Below are 17,069 nucleotides of genomic sequence, written 5' to 3'. Positions count from 1 at the left end.
TGGGTGGAAATACAGGTCTCAAAAGAAAAAAGTTTGAATTATAGGCTTGTGTAAAAGGCTCAAAACTAAGGAAAACTAATAGATTTTCTAGGCAGACTTATATATGTGGTACAACTCATTTACTCAGGGGGTGGATAAAAATGAGGAAGCTATAAACATGAAATCTAGAATAGTGGTTAACTTTGGAAGTGAAGCAAGAAATGTTTTGGATGGGTGAGAAGGACTCAGGTTGGTTTAAGATCTTGGTTCTTGGTAACATTCTAGTACTTTGGTTGATTGGTGATTTCTCGTGTGTGTGTGTGTGTGTGTGTGTATTTTCTGAGGGGTAAATCATTTATGGATTACCTTCACTTTCCATAAACCCACACTCCTGTTCTCTTAGGTGGTTTCAGTCTTTTACTGTTACAAACTATGCCTCTTGTGGCTTTTTGCATTAACTTGTAAGCTAGAGTCCTAGAAGTAGGTTTGCTGGTACAAAGATTAAATGCATTTGAAATTATTTCCCAGCTTATTGTGGTATGATTGACAAATGAATTACATATACATTTAATGTGTACAATATGATGTTTTAAGATGCATGCATATTATGAAAAGCTGACTACAATCAACCTAATGAACATATCCATCAACTCATATAGTTACCATCTTTCAAATGCTTTTGAAATTTTTATAGTCTTATCTTATGTCCCTTGATGGGGGTTGTACATTTTGTTCCTGCACTGGCAGTGGATGAAACACCTGTGTACGTTTAGGCTCTGGCACAGACAGTGTGTCTAATTTGGGGATTTTTATCAGTCTGATAGGTGAGAAATCATACCTTATTGATGTTTTTAATTAGCATTTCTCTCACTTTCATTTTTGCATATGTTAGAAGCCACTTACATTTCTTTTTCTGAAAGCTTCTTTTCCTTTGCTTACTTTTTTTATAGATTCATCGGTCTCTTCTTCTTAATTCTTTTTTTTTTTTAATTTTTTTTTTTTTTTTTTATGATAGGCACACAGTGAGAGAGAGAGAGAGGCAGAGACACAGGCAGAGGGAGAAGCAGGCTCCATGCACCGGAAGCCCGACGTGGGACTCGATCCCGGGTCTCCAGGATCGCGCCCTGGGCCAAAGGCAGGCGCCAAACCGCAGCGCCACCCAGGGATCCCTCTTCTTCTTAATTCTTAAGCATTCTTTATATATTATGGATAAAGGTCTTTTGTGGTATGGTTTGCAAATAAAAAATTTAACATTCTGATACCTGCTCAGAACAGCTTGGGGTGGCCTCCTTTCCTCATCTTATCTGAACATTACCTCCTATCGTTTGGCTATTTTGCACATAGTAAGAGCATGTTTTTAATATGGTTATATTAAACAAATCTGGCTATGGTTATATAAAGGAGGCTGCACATCATATTAATACAGGTTTACTGAAAAGTTGATGGGGGAATAGACATTAAGAAGGTAGAAGGAGAAAAAAGGCAAATAAAAAAAACAAAAAAAGTATTGCTTCACCAAAAAACTTATCATGTCTAATGTGATCCTATTATATTTATAAATATATTAGAAAAAGAATGAATATCACTAGATCTCTGTGTACTGAATTCTAGCACTATTCATGAATCTTACCAAAAGGAAAACAAGTTAGAAAGTAATATATGTGTTTGATAATACTTCAGTAGAAACACACACTGTTTATTAATGTATGAAGAGAAGAAAGGGGTGAAGGAATACACACTATGCTGTTAACATTGCTTACATCATGGTGATGGGATTGGGGAAAAAAACAGATGAGTGGATTTTGCTTTATATATACCAGTTTCTAATTTTTTCACTTGTCACAACAAAAAGTCACTATTGTGATCTGAAATATCAAAGAAAATTATAATCCATAGAAAAAAGAACTCAAAGAATCCAGTGAATAAAGAAAACAGCATAATTGACAGTTATAGCTAAATAAACAGCTAGATACATGTAACCATGAGTACCAGTGTTCAGAAGGGATGCTTAATATTCAAGTGTCATAACGTAAAAATGTAATAGTGTGTGTCAGGTATGATTCAGATGCAGTCAAAAGAAATCCTTGTCAAGCAGAAAAAGAATCCAGCTATTTATTGTATGAATGCATGTGATTATAAAAACCCGAATCATGCCTGCAGTCCTGCATGCGGAAAAATCTGGGACAGATAGTCACTGACTTTCCAACTGCTGTAGGAAGATGTGCTGGGAGATTTGGAGAGAGAAAAGAAATAGGAAATGCACCCCAGAAAAGAGGAGGCATATTTAGGAGAGAGGTTATCATCTGGAAATGTTGGAGCAATATCTCCTTGGCCATGGCTGATGGTAGGAGCCCCCCTATTTCAGACTAGTACCTAAGGATCAGTCCAAGTATTTAAGGAACTGATGAGCACTGGGTGTTATTCTGTATGTTGGCAAATTGAACACCAATAAAAAATAAATTTATTATTTAAAAAAAAAAAAAAAAAAGGAACTGCCCGTGACTGTAGCAAGGGAAGAGGGAGCCCTTGAGCTAAGAAACTAGGAAACCCATTCTAACTTCCACCACTCCTACTCAGGTAATATAGTCCTTTCGGTAGCTGGTCCGTGAAAATCTACTTATTTTTAAAATAAGAAAGAATTGAGGAAAATATTTTTTAAATAAAAGCAGGCTCAAGTCTATGTACTGAAAGTTCACACTGTAGTAAACACAAGAGGTATGTGAGTAAAATGTCTGGGCTGCAAAGATGGCTACAGAAGCCTCCAGGAAGCCAACGCCCCTCGAAAAAAACAAAAAGAGAAACAAAATTGAAAAAAAATCAGACTGAAGGACAGCCAGGAAACAGCAGAGCAAAACTTAAAGGCACCCAAGGAAAGAAAGTATGCACTGAGGATTTTCTTTTTTCACCACGAGTTTGTCCTGGAAGTAAAAAGACTACAAGAATATATTTCTGGAAGTGCAAGAACACAAGTGATGTTATTTCTAAGAGCTTTCCTGAGCAGTTTCTAAGGGAAGGTTGGTAGAAATTACCAAAATGACAACAGTTGAGTGCTGGACTTTTTAACTGTGAGACTAAGTAGTAGCAAATAGTATGTGGATATGCCAGGCTGTGAAAATGTAGAAACAGTACAATTTCTATCAAATAGGAGGACAAGGGAGAAGGAAGATGGATAAAAGAGTAAGCTCACTGATCACTTTATATATTACAGTTTCAAGTCAAAGGATATTTAAAACATGCTTCAAGAGAATTGACCACTTTTGTGCGTCAGTGTTCACTCTCGTTACAGTGAGAAGACCGCCTGCAGAATGGGAGAAAAGATTTGCAAATCAGGTATCTGAGAAGGGCCTACTATCCACAGTACACAAAAGACTCATACAACTCAACGATAAAAAAAGATAGAAACCCAATTTTGAAATGGGCAAAGGACTTGAATAGGCTTTTCTCTAATGAAGATGCACAAAAAGCCAATGAGCACACAAAAGGAACTGAACATCATTAGCCATTAGGAAAATGCACAAGATACCACTTCATACCCTTAGTGTGACTATAAAAGTGTTTTTCTTAATGGAAAAGGACAAGTGTTGGCGAGGATGTGGAGAAATCAGAACCCTTGTATATTGCTGGTGAGAATGTAAGATGGCGCAGCATCAACAATCCCAAAGGTTTGAGAGATAACTAGGAGCTTGGGCCCGGCTGAACAACGCAGTCCATCTCCTCCATGAGACAACTCCCTGAAGACTGGGGGACGTGGCCCCTTTCTCTAGGGCATAGAAACTAATAAAAGGAGTCAAGGGAATTGAAGTCTCCACACTGGCCCTTGGACAGCTGGAAATCGCTCTTCCACATCCGTAGGCAGCTCCCAGCTGGGCAGACCCACTTTCCCTCCAACCTCTGGCTCACCAGACAAATGCTGAGACCCACTCTGCAGTCCCCTTCCTTCCTTTCTCTAGGGTCTCCCAGTGGTGAGGTAAGCGGTAAGCACTGGGAATAGCAGGAAGCCATGCTGTGGCTGCCCCTGGGAGGCCCTCTTCCCTGCTGTTAGAGCCTGAGATTCAACCTCCACTGGCACCCCCTCCCCCTGATTACACAGTAACCTCTTCCTGTGGTCTTTTTTGAGAAATAAATGATGAGGGCTGAAATCTTAGAGTAATTTAATAGACTGAGCAGTCCCCCTAGACACCTGTAATTTAGGAGCATGACAGACATGGGGTGACGGGAAACCTCAAACAGGGAAGAGGCTTCCTAGACAGACTTGGATGACCTCATGACTCTGCTGTCTATGCACCAGTCCCATTGCTCTGTTCCAAGGAAGCTCCAAGCAAGGTCAAAGCCCCGGGATGAGCCACTTTGAGTGTTGTGGGAAAAACACTGGTCTGGAAGTTATTTCTAGTCTTAGTTCTGCCCCCTCATTTGCTGGGTGACCTCAGGCACATAGCTTTCCCTCTCTGAGCTTCAGTTATTTGCTTTTGTTTTTCATTGAACTTGAGAGGGTTGGATGCAAAGGGCCATACTAGCCCCGCCTTTATGGGATCTGAATATATCAACTCCTTTACTAAGAATAAAATTAAAAAAAAAAAAAAGAATAAAATTAACTTATTTTGAAAAAAAATTAATAGGAAAGAAATTCTATTTGAGTAAAGTTGACTCCCTCCCCCCACCCCACCCGCCTCGTTTTTACTGAGAAGTCATTGACATCCATCACTGTATAAGTTTAAGGTGTATAGCATGATGGTTTGATTTACATATATTGTGAAATGATTACCACAATTGGTTTAGTAAATATCCATCTTCCAGAGATAGAATAAAAAGAAAAAAATTTCTCCTTGTAATGAGAACTCTTAGGATCTACTCTCTCTACAACTTCCTTATACGTCACACGTGGTGTTAGCTGTAGCCTCGTGCTGTCCATTACATCCCTAGTGCTAATTTATCTTGTAACTGGAAGTTTGCACCTTTGGACTCTCCCTTTCCAATTGCCCGTCCTCCCCATCCCCACCTCTTGTATCCACAAGTCTCACCTCTTTTTAACGAGTTTGTGAGGGTTGTTTGTTTTTTAGATTTTACATGTAATTGAATATAAGTATTTGTCTTTCTCTGAAGTTGACCTTTTAAAATTTAACTTTCAGAGAGTTGGCTTCCTGCTGTGGGTGTGGGGTGGGAAGCAGAAGATGAAAGGTGGGGATGGGCGAGCAAAGAACCCCATGCCTCTCTCCCCCTGTTCCCTGGGGACAGAAGGAAGAAGGCAGGCTGGGTTGCAGAAGAACATTGGCACCAGAGCTCCTTAGAGTCTAGGCCAGAACCAATGCCTGACCTGCAGGCCTGGCAAATAAAAAGATACCGTAAGTGGTGACCATGATTCATGTTTTTAAACATATTCTACGTTTCAGGCTCAGTAGCAAATACTTATATGCATTCTCTCACTTTCCCATTAGCAGCCCCTAGGGGGAGCTTCCTATTTTCCCCATTCTGCAAAAACAGTTTAGCTTCAAGAGGTTCAAGGATTATAGAAATTCTCTGGGTAAATAAGTCGGAGTAACTCATATTATTAAACACTACCAATAACTAGTTATAAAATAGCAAAAAAACTTCCTATTCAACATTTTCAAACATTTTTTTAAGTTTTTTTTTTTTTTTTTAAGAGATCTTATTTATTTATTCATGATAGACAGAGAGAAAGAGAGAGGGGGGCAGAGACACAGGAAGAGGGAGAAGCAGGCTCCATGTAGGGAGCCAGACATGGGACTCGATCCCGGGACTCCAGGATCACACCCTGGGCCGAAGGCAGGCGCTAAACTGCTGAGCCACCCAGGGATCCCCAACATTTTCAAAATCTATAAAATACCTACAAATAAACTCACCTAGAGTATACAGAAATTCACTTCAGCTAGAAGTGTACAGAAATTTTCTGGGGGAAAAAAAACTACAAAACTTTACTACATGTGTGGGACCCAGGAAATTTAACAAAAATCCCCTAGCCCTGGACAAGCAGAGCAGGACTAACTCCATTTTGTGCTACACCCGCCACCTCCCGTATGACCCCCACATGACCTGCTTATTGCTCAAGGCGCGGCCCCACCCTAGTCAAGCCGCTGGGCACACCCTAATCGGAAATCGGCTCATAACGATGTAACCCTGCTTTGTGCCCTCCAAAACTGTGCTCAGATTCTGACCAAAGTAATAGGGCAGCTCAAATGGATACTATAGGGTCAGATGTAATTCAATTGGCCACCTGCGTGTGGACCGACATGACTGTGCAACTTTCTGCGTATCCCATGGGCCACTGGCCCCTATAAAGCTGCTACGCTTCTTAGTCTCGGGGTCCAAGTCCCTGCTCCGCTGTGTTGGGTACACTTGGACCCAAGCTCGAGCTTGTAATAAACCCTCGTGTGTTTGCATGCGTGTCGGCTCCTTGGTGGTTTCTTGGATTCGCAATCTTGGGCACAACACATGACATTAAAAAAAAGATCTAGATACACTGTTTGAAATTTTCCCTAATAAAAAAAAGATTTTTAAACATATGCTCTTCCCCAAATGGGAAGCCTCCACAAGTTAAGGATGTCTATCCTGGCTAACATAATTTATATCTTAAATATAATCAGAATCAAAACTCGATGGGTTTCTGCAATCCCTAGCGAAATCATTGATTCAGGCGATTATCATTCACAGTTTCTGAAATCATGAGATGGTTTGACTGGGACCAGACGTTTATAGGGTGCCTAACCATCACCCCACAGTCTATTCACTGTTTGTAAGTAGGGCAGCACAACTTTTGAGTGGCATGTAAGGAGACCCCTCCTACAATACACTGACCTATTTTCACCACACTAAATGTGGTTAATGAGGCCTGTGTTCCTCCTGAGGTGATGTGACAGGAAGCACACAGCATCACCTACCAGATGACCTTGACAGTTGAATGTGAACCCCATGAAGCCTCTAGAGCTAATGTCCATCTCTGGGAAATAACACAGGATAGAGAAGTATATTAAAAGATATCATGGGGGATCCCTGGGTGGCCCACTGGTTTGGCACCTGCCTTTGGCCCGGGGCGTGATTCTGGGGTCCCAGAATCAAGTCCTGCTTTGGGCTCCCAGCATGGAGCCTGCTTCTCCCTCTGTCTGTGTCTCTGCCTCTCTCTCTCTCTCTCTCTCTATGTCTATCATGAATAAATTAATTTTAAAAGTCTTTAAAAAAATATCGTGGGCTAGTGATGTGGGACACACTAGAGAACACTTCATCTGTTTTGTTCAACAAATAAATAGGATGAAGAAGGAGGAGGAGAAAGAGAAGAAAGAGGAGAAACAGGAGTTGGAAGGAATGCTCTACATTAAAACAAACTTAGGAGACATTAAAACCAATACGACATGTGCACCTTGCTTGCATTCTGATTTAAACAAATCAGCCATAAAAGTTATGTTTGAGATAAGAAAAATAGGATACAAATAGAATATTAGATGTTAAGAAATTACTGTTAATTTTGTTAGATATGACAACAGTATTGAGATTATGTGGAAAAATGTCCTTATTTCTTTTGAGATACATACTCAAGTATTTAGGGGTAAAATGTGACATGCATTTGGATTTACATTAAAGATGTTTTTTTTATTTGAGAGAGAGAGAGAGCATGTGCAAGCGCGTGCACGTGGTGGGAGGGAGAGAAAATCTCCAGCAGACTCCCCGCTGAGCGCAGAGCCCCATGTGGGGCTCCACCCCACACAACCTATGAGATCACAGCTTGAACTGAAATCACCATTCAGAGGCTCAAACGAGCGACCCAAGCGCCCCTTACATTGGATTTACTTAAAAATGTGTCAACCAGAAAAAGGATGGGGGTATACAGGAAGGAAGTGTTGGACAATGTTAATTGTTGGGACTTTTCATGTATAATATGAATAAGTTCCAGGGATCTAATGTACAGCATGGTGACAACACCTAACAATAGTGTATTGTATACTCGAAAGTTGCTAAGAGATTAGAGCTTTTTTTTTCTTGCTGAATTCTGCTCACTCTCCCCCTGCCCAAGTTCTATTGGCATGCAGCACAATATAAGTTTATGCTGTTGGCATAATGATTTACCTTAAATATATCATGAAATGATGACCACAATAAGTTTAGTTAACATCCACCATCTCATATAGATACAAAAAAAAAAAAAAAAAAAGAAAATGAAAAAAAATGTAATGTTCTCACCATAACAACCACCACAGAATTGTAATTGTGTGAGATAGAGGATGTGTTAACTAATCTTATCATGGTAAACATTTTGTAATATATATCACATATTGTGATGTATCAAATCATCATATTGGGCATCTCAAGCTTACACAGTGTTATAGGTCAATTATATCTCAACAAAGCTGGGGAAAAGTGTTAATTGTTGAATCTGGGTGATGGGTATACAAGGCTTCATAAAAGTACTTACTATTCTTAAAATATTTCATTTATTTATTTGAGAAAGAGAGGGAGAACATGAGTGAGCTGGAATGGGAGGAGAGGCAGAGGGAGAGGGAGAGGCAGGCTCCCCACTGAGCAGGCAGCCCGATGTTGGACCCCATCCCAGGACCCTGAGATCACAACCTGAGCCAAAGGCAGATGCTTAACAGACTGAGACACCCAGGCGCCCCAGTACTTACTGTTCTTTTGTGTAGTTTTGAAATTTTTATGATAAAATATTTAACAAAAAGCAACAAATTTGTTCTTGAAACTTAAAAAAAGATTATTACATTCGTCGGGAAGAATGGAATCCTTGTGCCATGGACAACTGAAAATGTAGATTAGCAAGGGGTGATGAACACTACTAGTCACTAAGATGTATTGTGAAATTTTACTTACAAAAGTAGTATTGGCAAAGGAATAAATAACCAAGGAGGAAAAAAAAAAAACAGAAAACCTGGAAACTGCCCCTGTTACAAATAAGACTTCAGTTTTTTATAAAGTTCTGAATTCCAAGCAATGCCAAAGTTTGAATTACTCACTAAGCCATACCAGGGCAGCTGCTTAGTAACTTCGAAAAAAGGTATTTCTATATGTCACACTCGCTATCCCAACATAAATGTCAGATGGATTAAAGAATTAACATGTTTTTCAAAAACACAAAAGAATTATAGGTAAATACAGTGAATATTTATCTGACATCAGAGTCAAAAAGACTTTTTTCAGCATAAAAGCCAAGGAAGGAAATATAAAAGAGTGGTTTGACAATTCCCCAAATTTAAAACTTTGGTACAAAGCAAAAACAAGGAAACTGATATTTGTAGGATGGGATTAAAATAAGCATTTATCAAGCTCATCTCATTCAATCCCCAGAACAATTCTATAAAATAAGTATTATCTCTATTTTGTAGATAAATAGATTGAAGTTAAAAAAAAGTTAAGTGACCTGTCCAAAGTCACACAGCTAGAACCTGGTGGCATTAGGATTCAAACTCAGGTCTGCCTGACTCCAGTTTACATCTGCTAACCATTTTACCATACTGCCTCTTGTGTATGACAAGTTAGTATCCCTAATATATAAACAGCTCTTACAACTCAACAATAAAAGTATCCCCAATAAAAATGGGCAAAGTGCAAAAACAGGCAATTCAAAAACAAAATACAGCTGTTCAGTATAAACAGATGAAGAAATGCTCTTTCACTAATTTCAGAGAAAGGCAAATTAAAATGAGATACTTTTCCATTGGCAAAGACTTTATATACTTCTCTTTTAATATCCTGTCTTGCTTTGGTGAGTGTATCTGTTAAGGATCTTTGGTTGCAAGCAGCAGCAACTGAATTTCAGACTGTTTTCTTTATAGCCTCCTGCCTCCTAGGTTTGGGATTTGCATGGAGGAGTGGGCTGGTGAGAGAAGAGTCCAGTTATTCAAACCTGAGTCAAGTGCCTTCACTTGTGACAGGAGAAGTACTTGGTGATTGGCAGCCAACCAGAATTACAGGACTCAGGAGCAATGACTTCACAAAGGGAAGAGATATTTGGCAGACAAAGGCAAGAGACGTCTGCTGCAGGTAGAGGTAGGTAGAGGCTCTCATACACTCATTTACTTCCTTTCTGAAATGCAATTTGACCAGATATTCAAAACCTGAAAAGCAATCGCTCCTTTTGACCTAGCATTTCTTTTTATTTGTGTGGGTTTTTATTTTATTATTTTTGAAAATATTTTGTTTTTAAGTAATCTCTCCACTCAATGTGGGGCTCAAACCCACAACTTCAAGACCAAGAGTCACACACTCTACCAGCTGAGCCAGCCAGGTACCCTTGTTTGGGTTTCTAAAAATTGATTTTTAGTTTTGAGTTTTCTTATTGAGATAGAATTGACATATAACATTGTATTCATTTCCAATGTACACATAATGATTTGATATTTGTATATATTGTGAAATGCTCACCAAAATAAATTTGGTTAACATCCATCACCACATAGAGTTATCAACTTTGTTTGTGTGTGATGAGAGCTTTTAAGATCTATTCTCTTAGCTACTTCCAAATATGCAATACAGTATTATTAATGGTAGCCTCCACTCTGTCCATTACATCCCTAGGACTTATTTTTTTGTAACTGGAAGTTTGTACCTTTTGACTGACCTACCATTTCTACTTTGACAAATTTGAACTAAGAAAATAGAGATGTGACCCAAAATGTATATACAAAGATTGTTGTCACAGTTTTATTTGAGTGAGAAACAAACTGGAAACCTATGTTTCATAATTGGAAACTTTATGTTTTAGCATATCAGTCCTACAAAATACCATGTAATCATTAAAAATGATGGTATTGTAGGATACTTCAAGACACAGGAAAACGTCTACAAAATCATCTCAGTTGAAAAAGCATTTATTCAATATACATGTATAGTTTGTAGTCAGGAAAACTACATAAAACTCTCCTCCTATTGCAAAAGAAACATCAGATTATAGAATATAGGGTCCCTCCTTTCCTGAGAGCTTAGAAGACAGCACAAGGGATTCTGGTTAAACCCAGTGAAGAACTTTCCGACTGTGAGGATTGTCCTGGAACGGAAACCCCTCCTTTCTTAGGGTCAGATGAAGTAATGCCTTGCTTCCAAGACCCAGTAATTAATAAGGATCATGGGGAGGCAATGATAGAAGTTCCAACTCAGTTGGGAATCAGCTGTGGGTCCTTAAGCCAGTCCCCTCCCACCTCTGGCCTATTGTTTCCCCATCTTTCAAGTGCGAGGGTGGCGAGGATGGTCTTGACCTCCTGCAGTCTTGGTAAGGTACTATGGTTCAGTGGGGATCTCTATTTGGGGCCCCCTACGACCCTGAGCCCCCATACCTCATCCACCAAATGCAGGAGCCAGATGATGTGAAATCTAAGCTGCAGCCCTTGCCTGCGGTGACTTTTTTTCAGGATCTCTTAGGGCCAGGGAAGGGGTCCCAAAAGCCACCTACATCTGCTGCGACTGGAACCTCAGCCAGACAAACAACCACCCTGACAGCTGAGCCAGTCCTAGGCAAGGGGAGGTTCTATGATGCCACAGGAGGTGATTCACCAAAGGCAGGGCAGTCTCTCTCCCCCATCCACAGAAGTCCTGGAGGAGAGGCCACAGTCGGCCCCATTCACAGGGCCTGCCTGGACCCACATTCTCCAGCAGGGAGCTCTGACCTTAACCCTACTGCCTCCTAGGCATCTGGGACTCCGCCACCCCCTCCTTGCCATTCACAGCTGACTTCTGTCCCTTGCCTAAACCATTGCTGGGGCTTCAAGACCTTAGAGAGTCAGGAAAGGGATTATCTGTCCCAACAACCTTCATTCTTTATTCAGAGAAGAAAAACTGAGGCCCGAGGAAGGAGCAGACTGCCTGAGATCAGAGCCTAAGTCAACAATACAGGCCGAACCGGATCCCACCCCCCGACACCCAGCACCTGCTCCCACCCCTCGTCAGTTCTTGCACAAGCACACTTGCACTTAGGCTCCTGGTCGGGGGTGGGGCCAGGATGAGGCAAACATGCACCATTCCATCCACCTCTTCTTCCTCCCCTGACTCAGCTACTCTAGCCTCCCTGGAGCTGCAGGTGTTAATTTAGGGGCCCCTGGGCCCTGGCCTCATTAAGAGCCGGCGGCAGAAACATGAGGGCCTGGAGCCTTCTCCTCCTGGTGGCCCTCCTGGTTGTGGGGAGCTGGCTGCCTGCGGCCTCAGCTAGGAGGAAGGGAGGTGAGTGTGGCTAGTTTCCTCTGATCCAAGGACTGGGTGGGGGTTTGGGGAAGGCAGGCCATGCAGTGTGATGTCTGTGTGTGTGTAGCTGGAGGCCTGCTTCGTGATGCTTCCAGCAGCTTACACAGGTCTGGGCTGCCAGCCTGTCCTGTCTGTAGCTGTGGATGTGTTCATGCCAGCTTCTTGGTGCTCATCTGTACATCTGAATGTGGATTGTGTGTGCATGTGTGTACGTGTGTATCTTTGTGTCTGCTTGTCTGTATGAACCTGTGTCTGCAGACATCGGTTTAGGCGTGGCTGCACACGTGTGTGTCTGTGTGCCCGTACCTGTGTGTCTCTACAGGAGGAGGGGGGAGCAAACCTGTCCACACCTGCTCTTCCGTTGTTATCTCCATGGATTATTAGGATCTGTGGGCCCCCATGACAGCAAGATGAGCCTTCCTGTCATCTTCTGTTGCTAACAAGGCTGTGTCTGGTCCGCCCCTGTCCATCTGCTTTCTGTCTTTCTCTGGTCCTTCCCATCCCAGAGACCAATCTGTGCAAGGTTCTCCCAAACTGGATAGGGGGTGTGGTTGCCAGGATCTGTTGGGAGGCAGCTTCACCCCTACCTCTCCTCTCCCAAGCCTCCTCAAAAAGCTGGGGCTGACCTATCAATAGGTGGGGGGAGAGGATGGGGCTGCTGAGAAGCTACACGGTGACTCCCCTCCTGGGCAAGGCCTCTCTTCCTGCCTTTTTGGGGCTAGAACACTGTGACCCACACACACCCGGCCTACATACACCTGTGCATTCCTGGCTATGCCCTGCGGGAAGGGGACAGTAATGGGGACAGGCTCCCTCCTCCACAGGTGCTGGGAGTAGTTCTGTGCATCCTCTCTGCCCCCTCTTACCTAACCTATGCCTTCCTCAGAGGCTGGGCTCTCATTCCCTGGGGTGTGAGCTGGTTTGGGCAGGAGAGTGTTGAGGCCTAGGCTGAGGAGAAAAGGATACTGGCAAGTTCCAGGGCCAGAGCCCTACTGGGTATGATTCAGGTGCCCTCACTGCATTCCTCCTCACTGAGATGCTCTGAGATTGGTACCATTATTATCCTATTTTGCAGGTGAGAAAACTGAGCCACTTGAAATGCCAGTTCTGACTCTCTTCCTGTCTGTCTATTCCTCAAGGCTCAGCTCCCAGCCCCTCCACCCAGAAGCTCTCCCGGTTGTATGACCAGGTCCCCAGCACACCACCCAAGCCCACAGGGAGGTGCCTCTTTGACTCAGGCAACTCCTCTCGGCTCACTCCCTGAGGCCCGAGCAGCTTTGAGCACCTTCGAGCACCTTCGGCCAGGGCTACCCTGCTGGATCTCGGAGCCTTCCCAGGGTCCCCCCTACCTCCAGCCTGTGGAGGAGGGGCTCCTCCTCCCAGGTGGCTCCTTCCCAGACTAGCTGCTCTTTCTCCAGCAGGGGGCAGCAATTCAGTTTAAAACAACCCAGTCAAACGGGTGAAGCTGGTTTTGAGTGCTTATTGCATGAGTAAGGTGCCTACTATGTGCGTGGCCAGCGTCCAGTCAGGAGCCAGAGAGGGAAGGTAGACACCAGGTAAAGTCATAACATGTATCCAGCTGCTGCTGCGGGCTCTAGAAACTTCACTCAGATGCTAAAGTGAAGGCCTGGGACCAGCCTCCACCCTCCCCAGGGCTCTGGTGGCCAGAGCAGAGGGGCTGGAGGTCAGAGGACTCAGAGTCCTAGCCTAGGCCCCTGTGGGTCTGGACATTAACTGTCCTTCCAACCTTTGACTTCTCGCTCTAACTGGAAGAAGATTCAAGCCTTCTGCATGAAATCTGGAAATGGCCCAAAATTCTAACAAGAAAAATGGCTAGATAAGCTCCGGAACAGAACATTCTAGAGCTGTCAGAGGACCACCTCAAAGATCGAATTACTACAGATCCCTGACACAAAGGCCACTTGCAGCAGGACGAGCACACAGTGCAAGTGTGGCTCATAGTGCACCAGGCTTGTGATGCTGGATTACCCTTCAAAATCCTTTCCTTCAAAGAGTCGTTGAGCTGCTGGTGTTTTGCATCAAGGACTGTGCATCAGCCTAATGGTGAGAGAAGCAGGTGGGGGGGAAGCCTATTCTCATAGCCTCCAGCCAAGGGAGAGAAGCAGACAAATAGATGCAGAGTCACAAACTCTGAAGGCAAGAGTGCGAGGAGGGGTGGGGGCCAACCTAGTTAGCCTGAGGTCAGAGAGGTAGGGTCTCCCAAGGATGCGGTGTTTCCACTGAGACCTGGTAAATGGGGTGGAGAAGAGAGCACCAGGCGAAGCACACAGCAAAAGCAAGTCCCCACGAAGAGAAGCAGCTGAAAGCAGAGCAGGAGCTCCAAATGGAAAAGATGTTGATAAAAACAGAGAGGTGGGCAGCCCCAGACCAGGCATGTCCTGCTGGCCCAGGTACAGATGCTGAACTTCATTTTTTGCTATCCTTCATGTCATCGGAATCTCAAACCAGCCCCGGGAGATCGGAGTCCAGCTTCTCATTCCACAGAGAGAAAACTGAGGCTTTCAGTCAAAAAAAAAAAAAAAAAAAAAGACCAGCCATTTGCAACGACATGGATGGACTTTGAGGATGTTACACTGAGGGAAATAAATCAGCCAGACAAAGACAAATACTGTATGATCTCACACTGGATTTTTTAAAAAATCAAAACAAAACAAAAAACAAGCTCATAGATACAGAGAACAGATTGCTGGTTGCCAGGGGGCGTGGGTGGGAGGTGGGAGAGGTAGGTGAAGGGAGTCAAAGGAACAAACTTCCAGTTGTAAGAGACATAAGTCCTGAGGATGTAATGTACAGCATGGCAGCTCTAGGTAGTAATACTATATTGCAGACTTGAAACTTGCTAAGAGAAAATATCTTAAAGTACTAGACACAAGAAAAAAATTTGTAACTATGTATAGGGACAGATGTTAACTAGACTTGTGGTGATCCTTTCCCAATATATAGAAATACCAAATCATATTGTTGCACACCTGAAGCTAACATAATGTTAGGTCAATTATACTTGAATAAAAAATATAAATGAAAGTAAATAAATAAAAGCAACTCCAGGCCCCCCAGAAAACAAAAACAAAGAAACTGGCCAAAGGACAGGCAAGAAGTAAGGGGTAGAGAATTCAGATCTTGTGATTCCCAGATTGGCGCTTATTACATGAGTCGGAACTGCCTCCAGCTGCAAGATTTGGGGGGTTCTCTTACAGAGAAATTTGGGGGCTGCCCGCCGGACGATGGGCCCTGCCTCCTTTCGGTGCCTGACCACTGCATGGATGACAGCCAGTGTCCTGCAAGAATGAAGTGCTGCTCCAAAGCTTGCTTCCGCCAGTGTGTCCCTATGATTTCTGGTGAGTATCCCTGTCACCCCTGCTGAGCACCCAAGCCCCGAGCCCCAGGGCTGGGCACAGACAGGGCTCACCAGGCCCCTGTGTTGCAGTAAAGCCGGGCAGCTGCCCCGAGGACCGCCTGCAGTGCCTCAGCCCCGTGCAGCATCTGTGCCACAAGGACGCAGACTGCAGGGGCTCCAGTCGTTGCTGCCTTGGCGCCTGCGGCCGAGACTGTCGCAACCCCATCCAAGGTATGGTTCCTATGCACCTTGGGGCAGGTTCTTTCCTCTCTTAGCCCTGGCATTAGACTCCTTCCAGTTCAATAAACCTAACAGGACACCTGCCTTCCCAGGAGCCTGGGGCTGCCCATGTCAGGCCTGGGGAAGAGGTTGGGGTAGGAGCGTTGGAGGAACCGTGGAGGAACTGGCGATCCTCCTTTCTCTTGCTGAACTTGCTATGTCACCTGGACCACAGCCCTCCACTGCCCTGAGCTTCAGCTGGCCCTTGTGAAGCAGGCCGGGCCATCCTGTCTTACTGGGCACCAGGGCTGGGTTGATGTGGTAGACGGGGATCAAAGTTTCTCAAGAACCCAGAGCCCTGTGATGGGGGTGTAATCCTTTCCTTCTCTCTCCCCAGGCTAATTCTGGCTTCAGATCTTCAGGAGGGGTTCCTAGCAGGAAGAGATGATGATGGGGGCCTGGGACCCTGCCACCCAGATAGCACTATCTCTACCCGAGGCAGTTTCAACCTTCTGATGAATACCGATCTGCTGTCACTTCCCTTGCCACCCATCCATCCACCCCTGGTTTCTCCTCCTGGGAGTCAAGGTGCACAGATAGACTCCTATCACCCTGTGCCATAGCCACATCTCTTTGTCTATGTGTTTCTCCACCTAAAATGCCCAATTCGGGTAGGCCTCTCTTTGTGGGGTCCAAACCCCTCCATTAGGCAGCCCAGCCACCTTGAAGGTACGTTCTAGCAGAGTTTTCCAGACGTGATCTGTTCGCATACTCCTTTCCACCATTTTTACCACACCCTCAAAACAGCATCACAATATCTTGCTTACTGCCTATACTACTGTTTATCTAATGTTTTTCTTTAAACGGAATCACTTTTGTATATAAATAAATCTATTTCAAAAGAAAATCTTGATATCATCAGTATAAATGCATATGCAGGATCACTTGCCATGAATAAAATGTAATGGTAAAAGCAAATGCAACAAAAACAGCGAAGGGCTGTTAAAGGAGATGTGTCAGATTAAACAATATTAAATAATAGTATTAAATTCTACCTGGATGCTGCCACCTGCCAACACTGGGAAACCTACCTGAAGGCTGCTCTCTGACTCTGGTAATAAACGAAGATTAGCAAGGGTTAAAGACTTGTTAAAGACACAGTTCTCAAAACCGTGGCCTCCTTCCTGGGATAATCAGAAGGACCGAGGAGAGAACTTTCTCAAGAGTCAATGTTGTATAATTTTGCATCCAGGTACACCCTAAGATGATTTCAGATTGCTCCACATGTGGGGAATGTTGCTTGAACAGTTGGGATAGCTTTATT

General features: G+C 43.6%; 1 protein-coding gene across 5 annotated transcripts in view; it reads left to right on the top strand.

Annotated features, from left to right (window-relative positions):
* Positions 1-16,652, top strand: part of WFDC5 (WAP four-disulfide core domain 5) — a 33,140-nt gene extending 16,488 nt beyond the window's left edge. For 2 of the 5 annotated variants that reach the window (XM_077873319.1, XM_077873317.1), the window contains exons 2-5: positions 9,771-9,984; positions 15,387-15,527; positions 15,617-15,757; positions 16,143-16,652. In XM_077873319.1, the coding sequence (XP_077729445.1) occupies positions 9,921-9,984; positions 15,387-15,527; positions 15,617-15,757; positions 16,143-16,147 (351 nt within the window). In that variant the 5' untranslated portion in view covers positions 9,771-9,920 and the 3' untranslated portion in view covers positions 16,148-16,652. Of the gene's footprint in view, positions 1-9,770; positions 9,985-11,826; positions 12,148-15,386; positions 15,528-15,616; positions 15,758-16,142 lie in introns of those variants that run through there. The other 3 variants (XM_077873321.1, XM_077873318.1, XM_077873316.1) reach the window with 2 other exon arrangements.
* Positions 16,653-17,069: the final 417 nt, after the last annotated feature.

This window comes from Canis aureus, chromosome 26 (genome assembly GCF_053574225.1).
Source record: "Canis aureus isolate CA01 chromosome 26, VMU_Caureus_v.1.0, whole genome shotgun sequence".
Classification (NCBI taxonomy): domain Eukaryota; kingdom Metazoa; phylum Chordata; class Mammalia; order Carnivora; family Canidae; genus Canis; species Canis aureus.
Note: the sequence above shows the minus strand (reverse complement) of the source record. Positions and strands in the feature narration are given on the sequence as shown.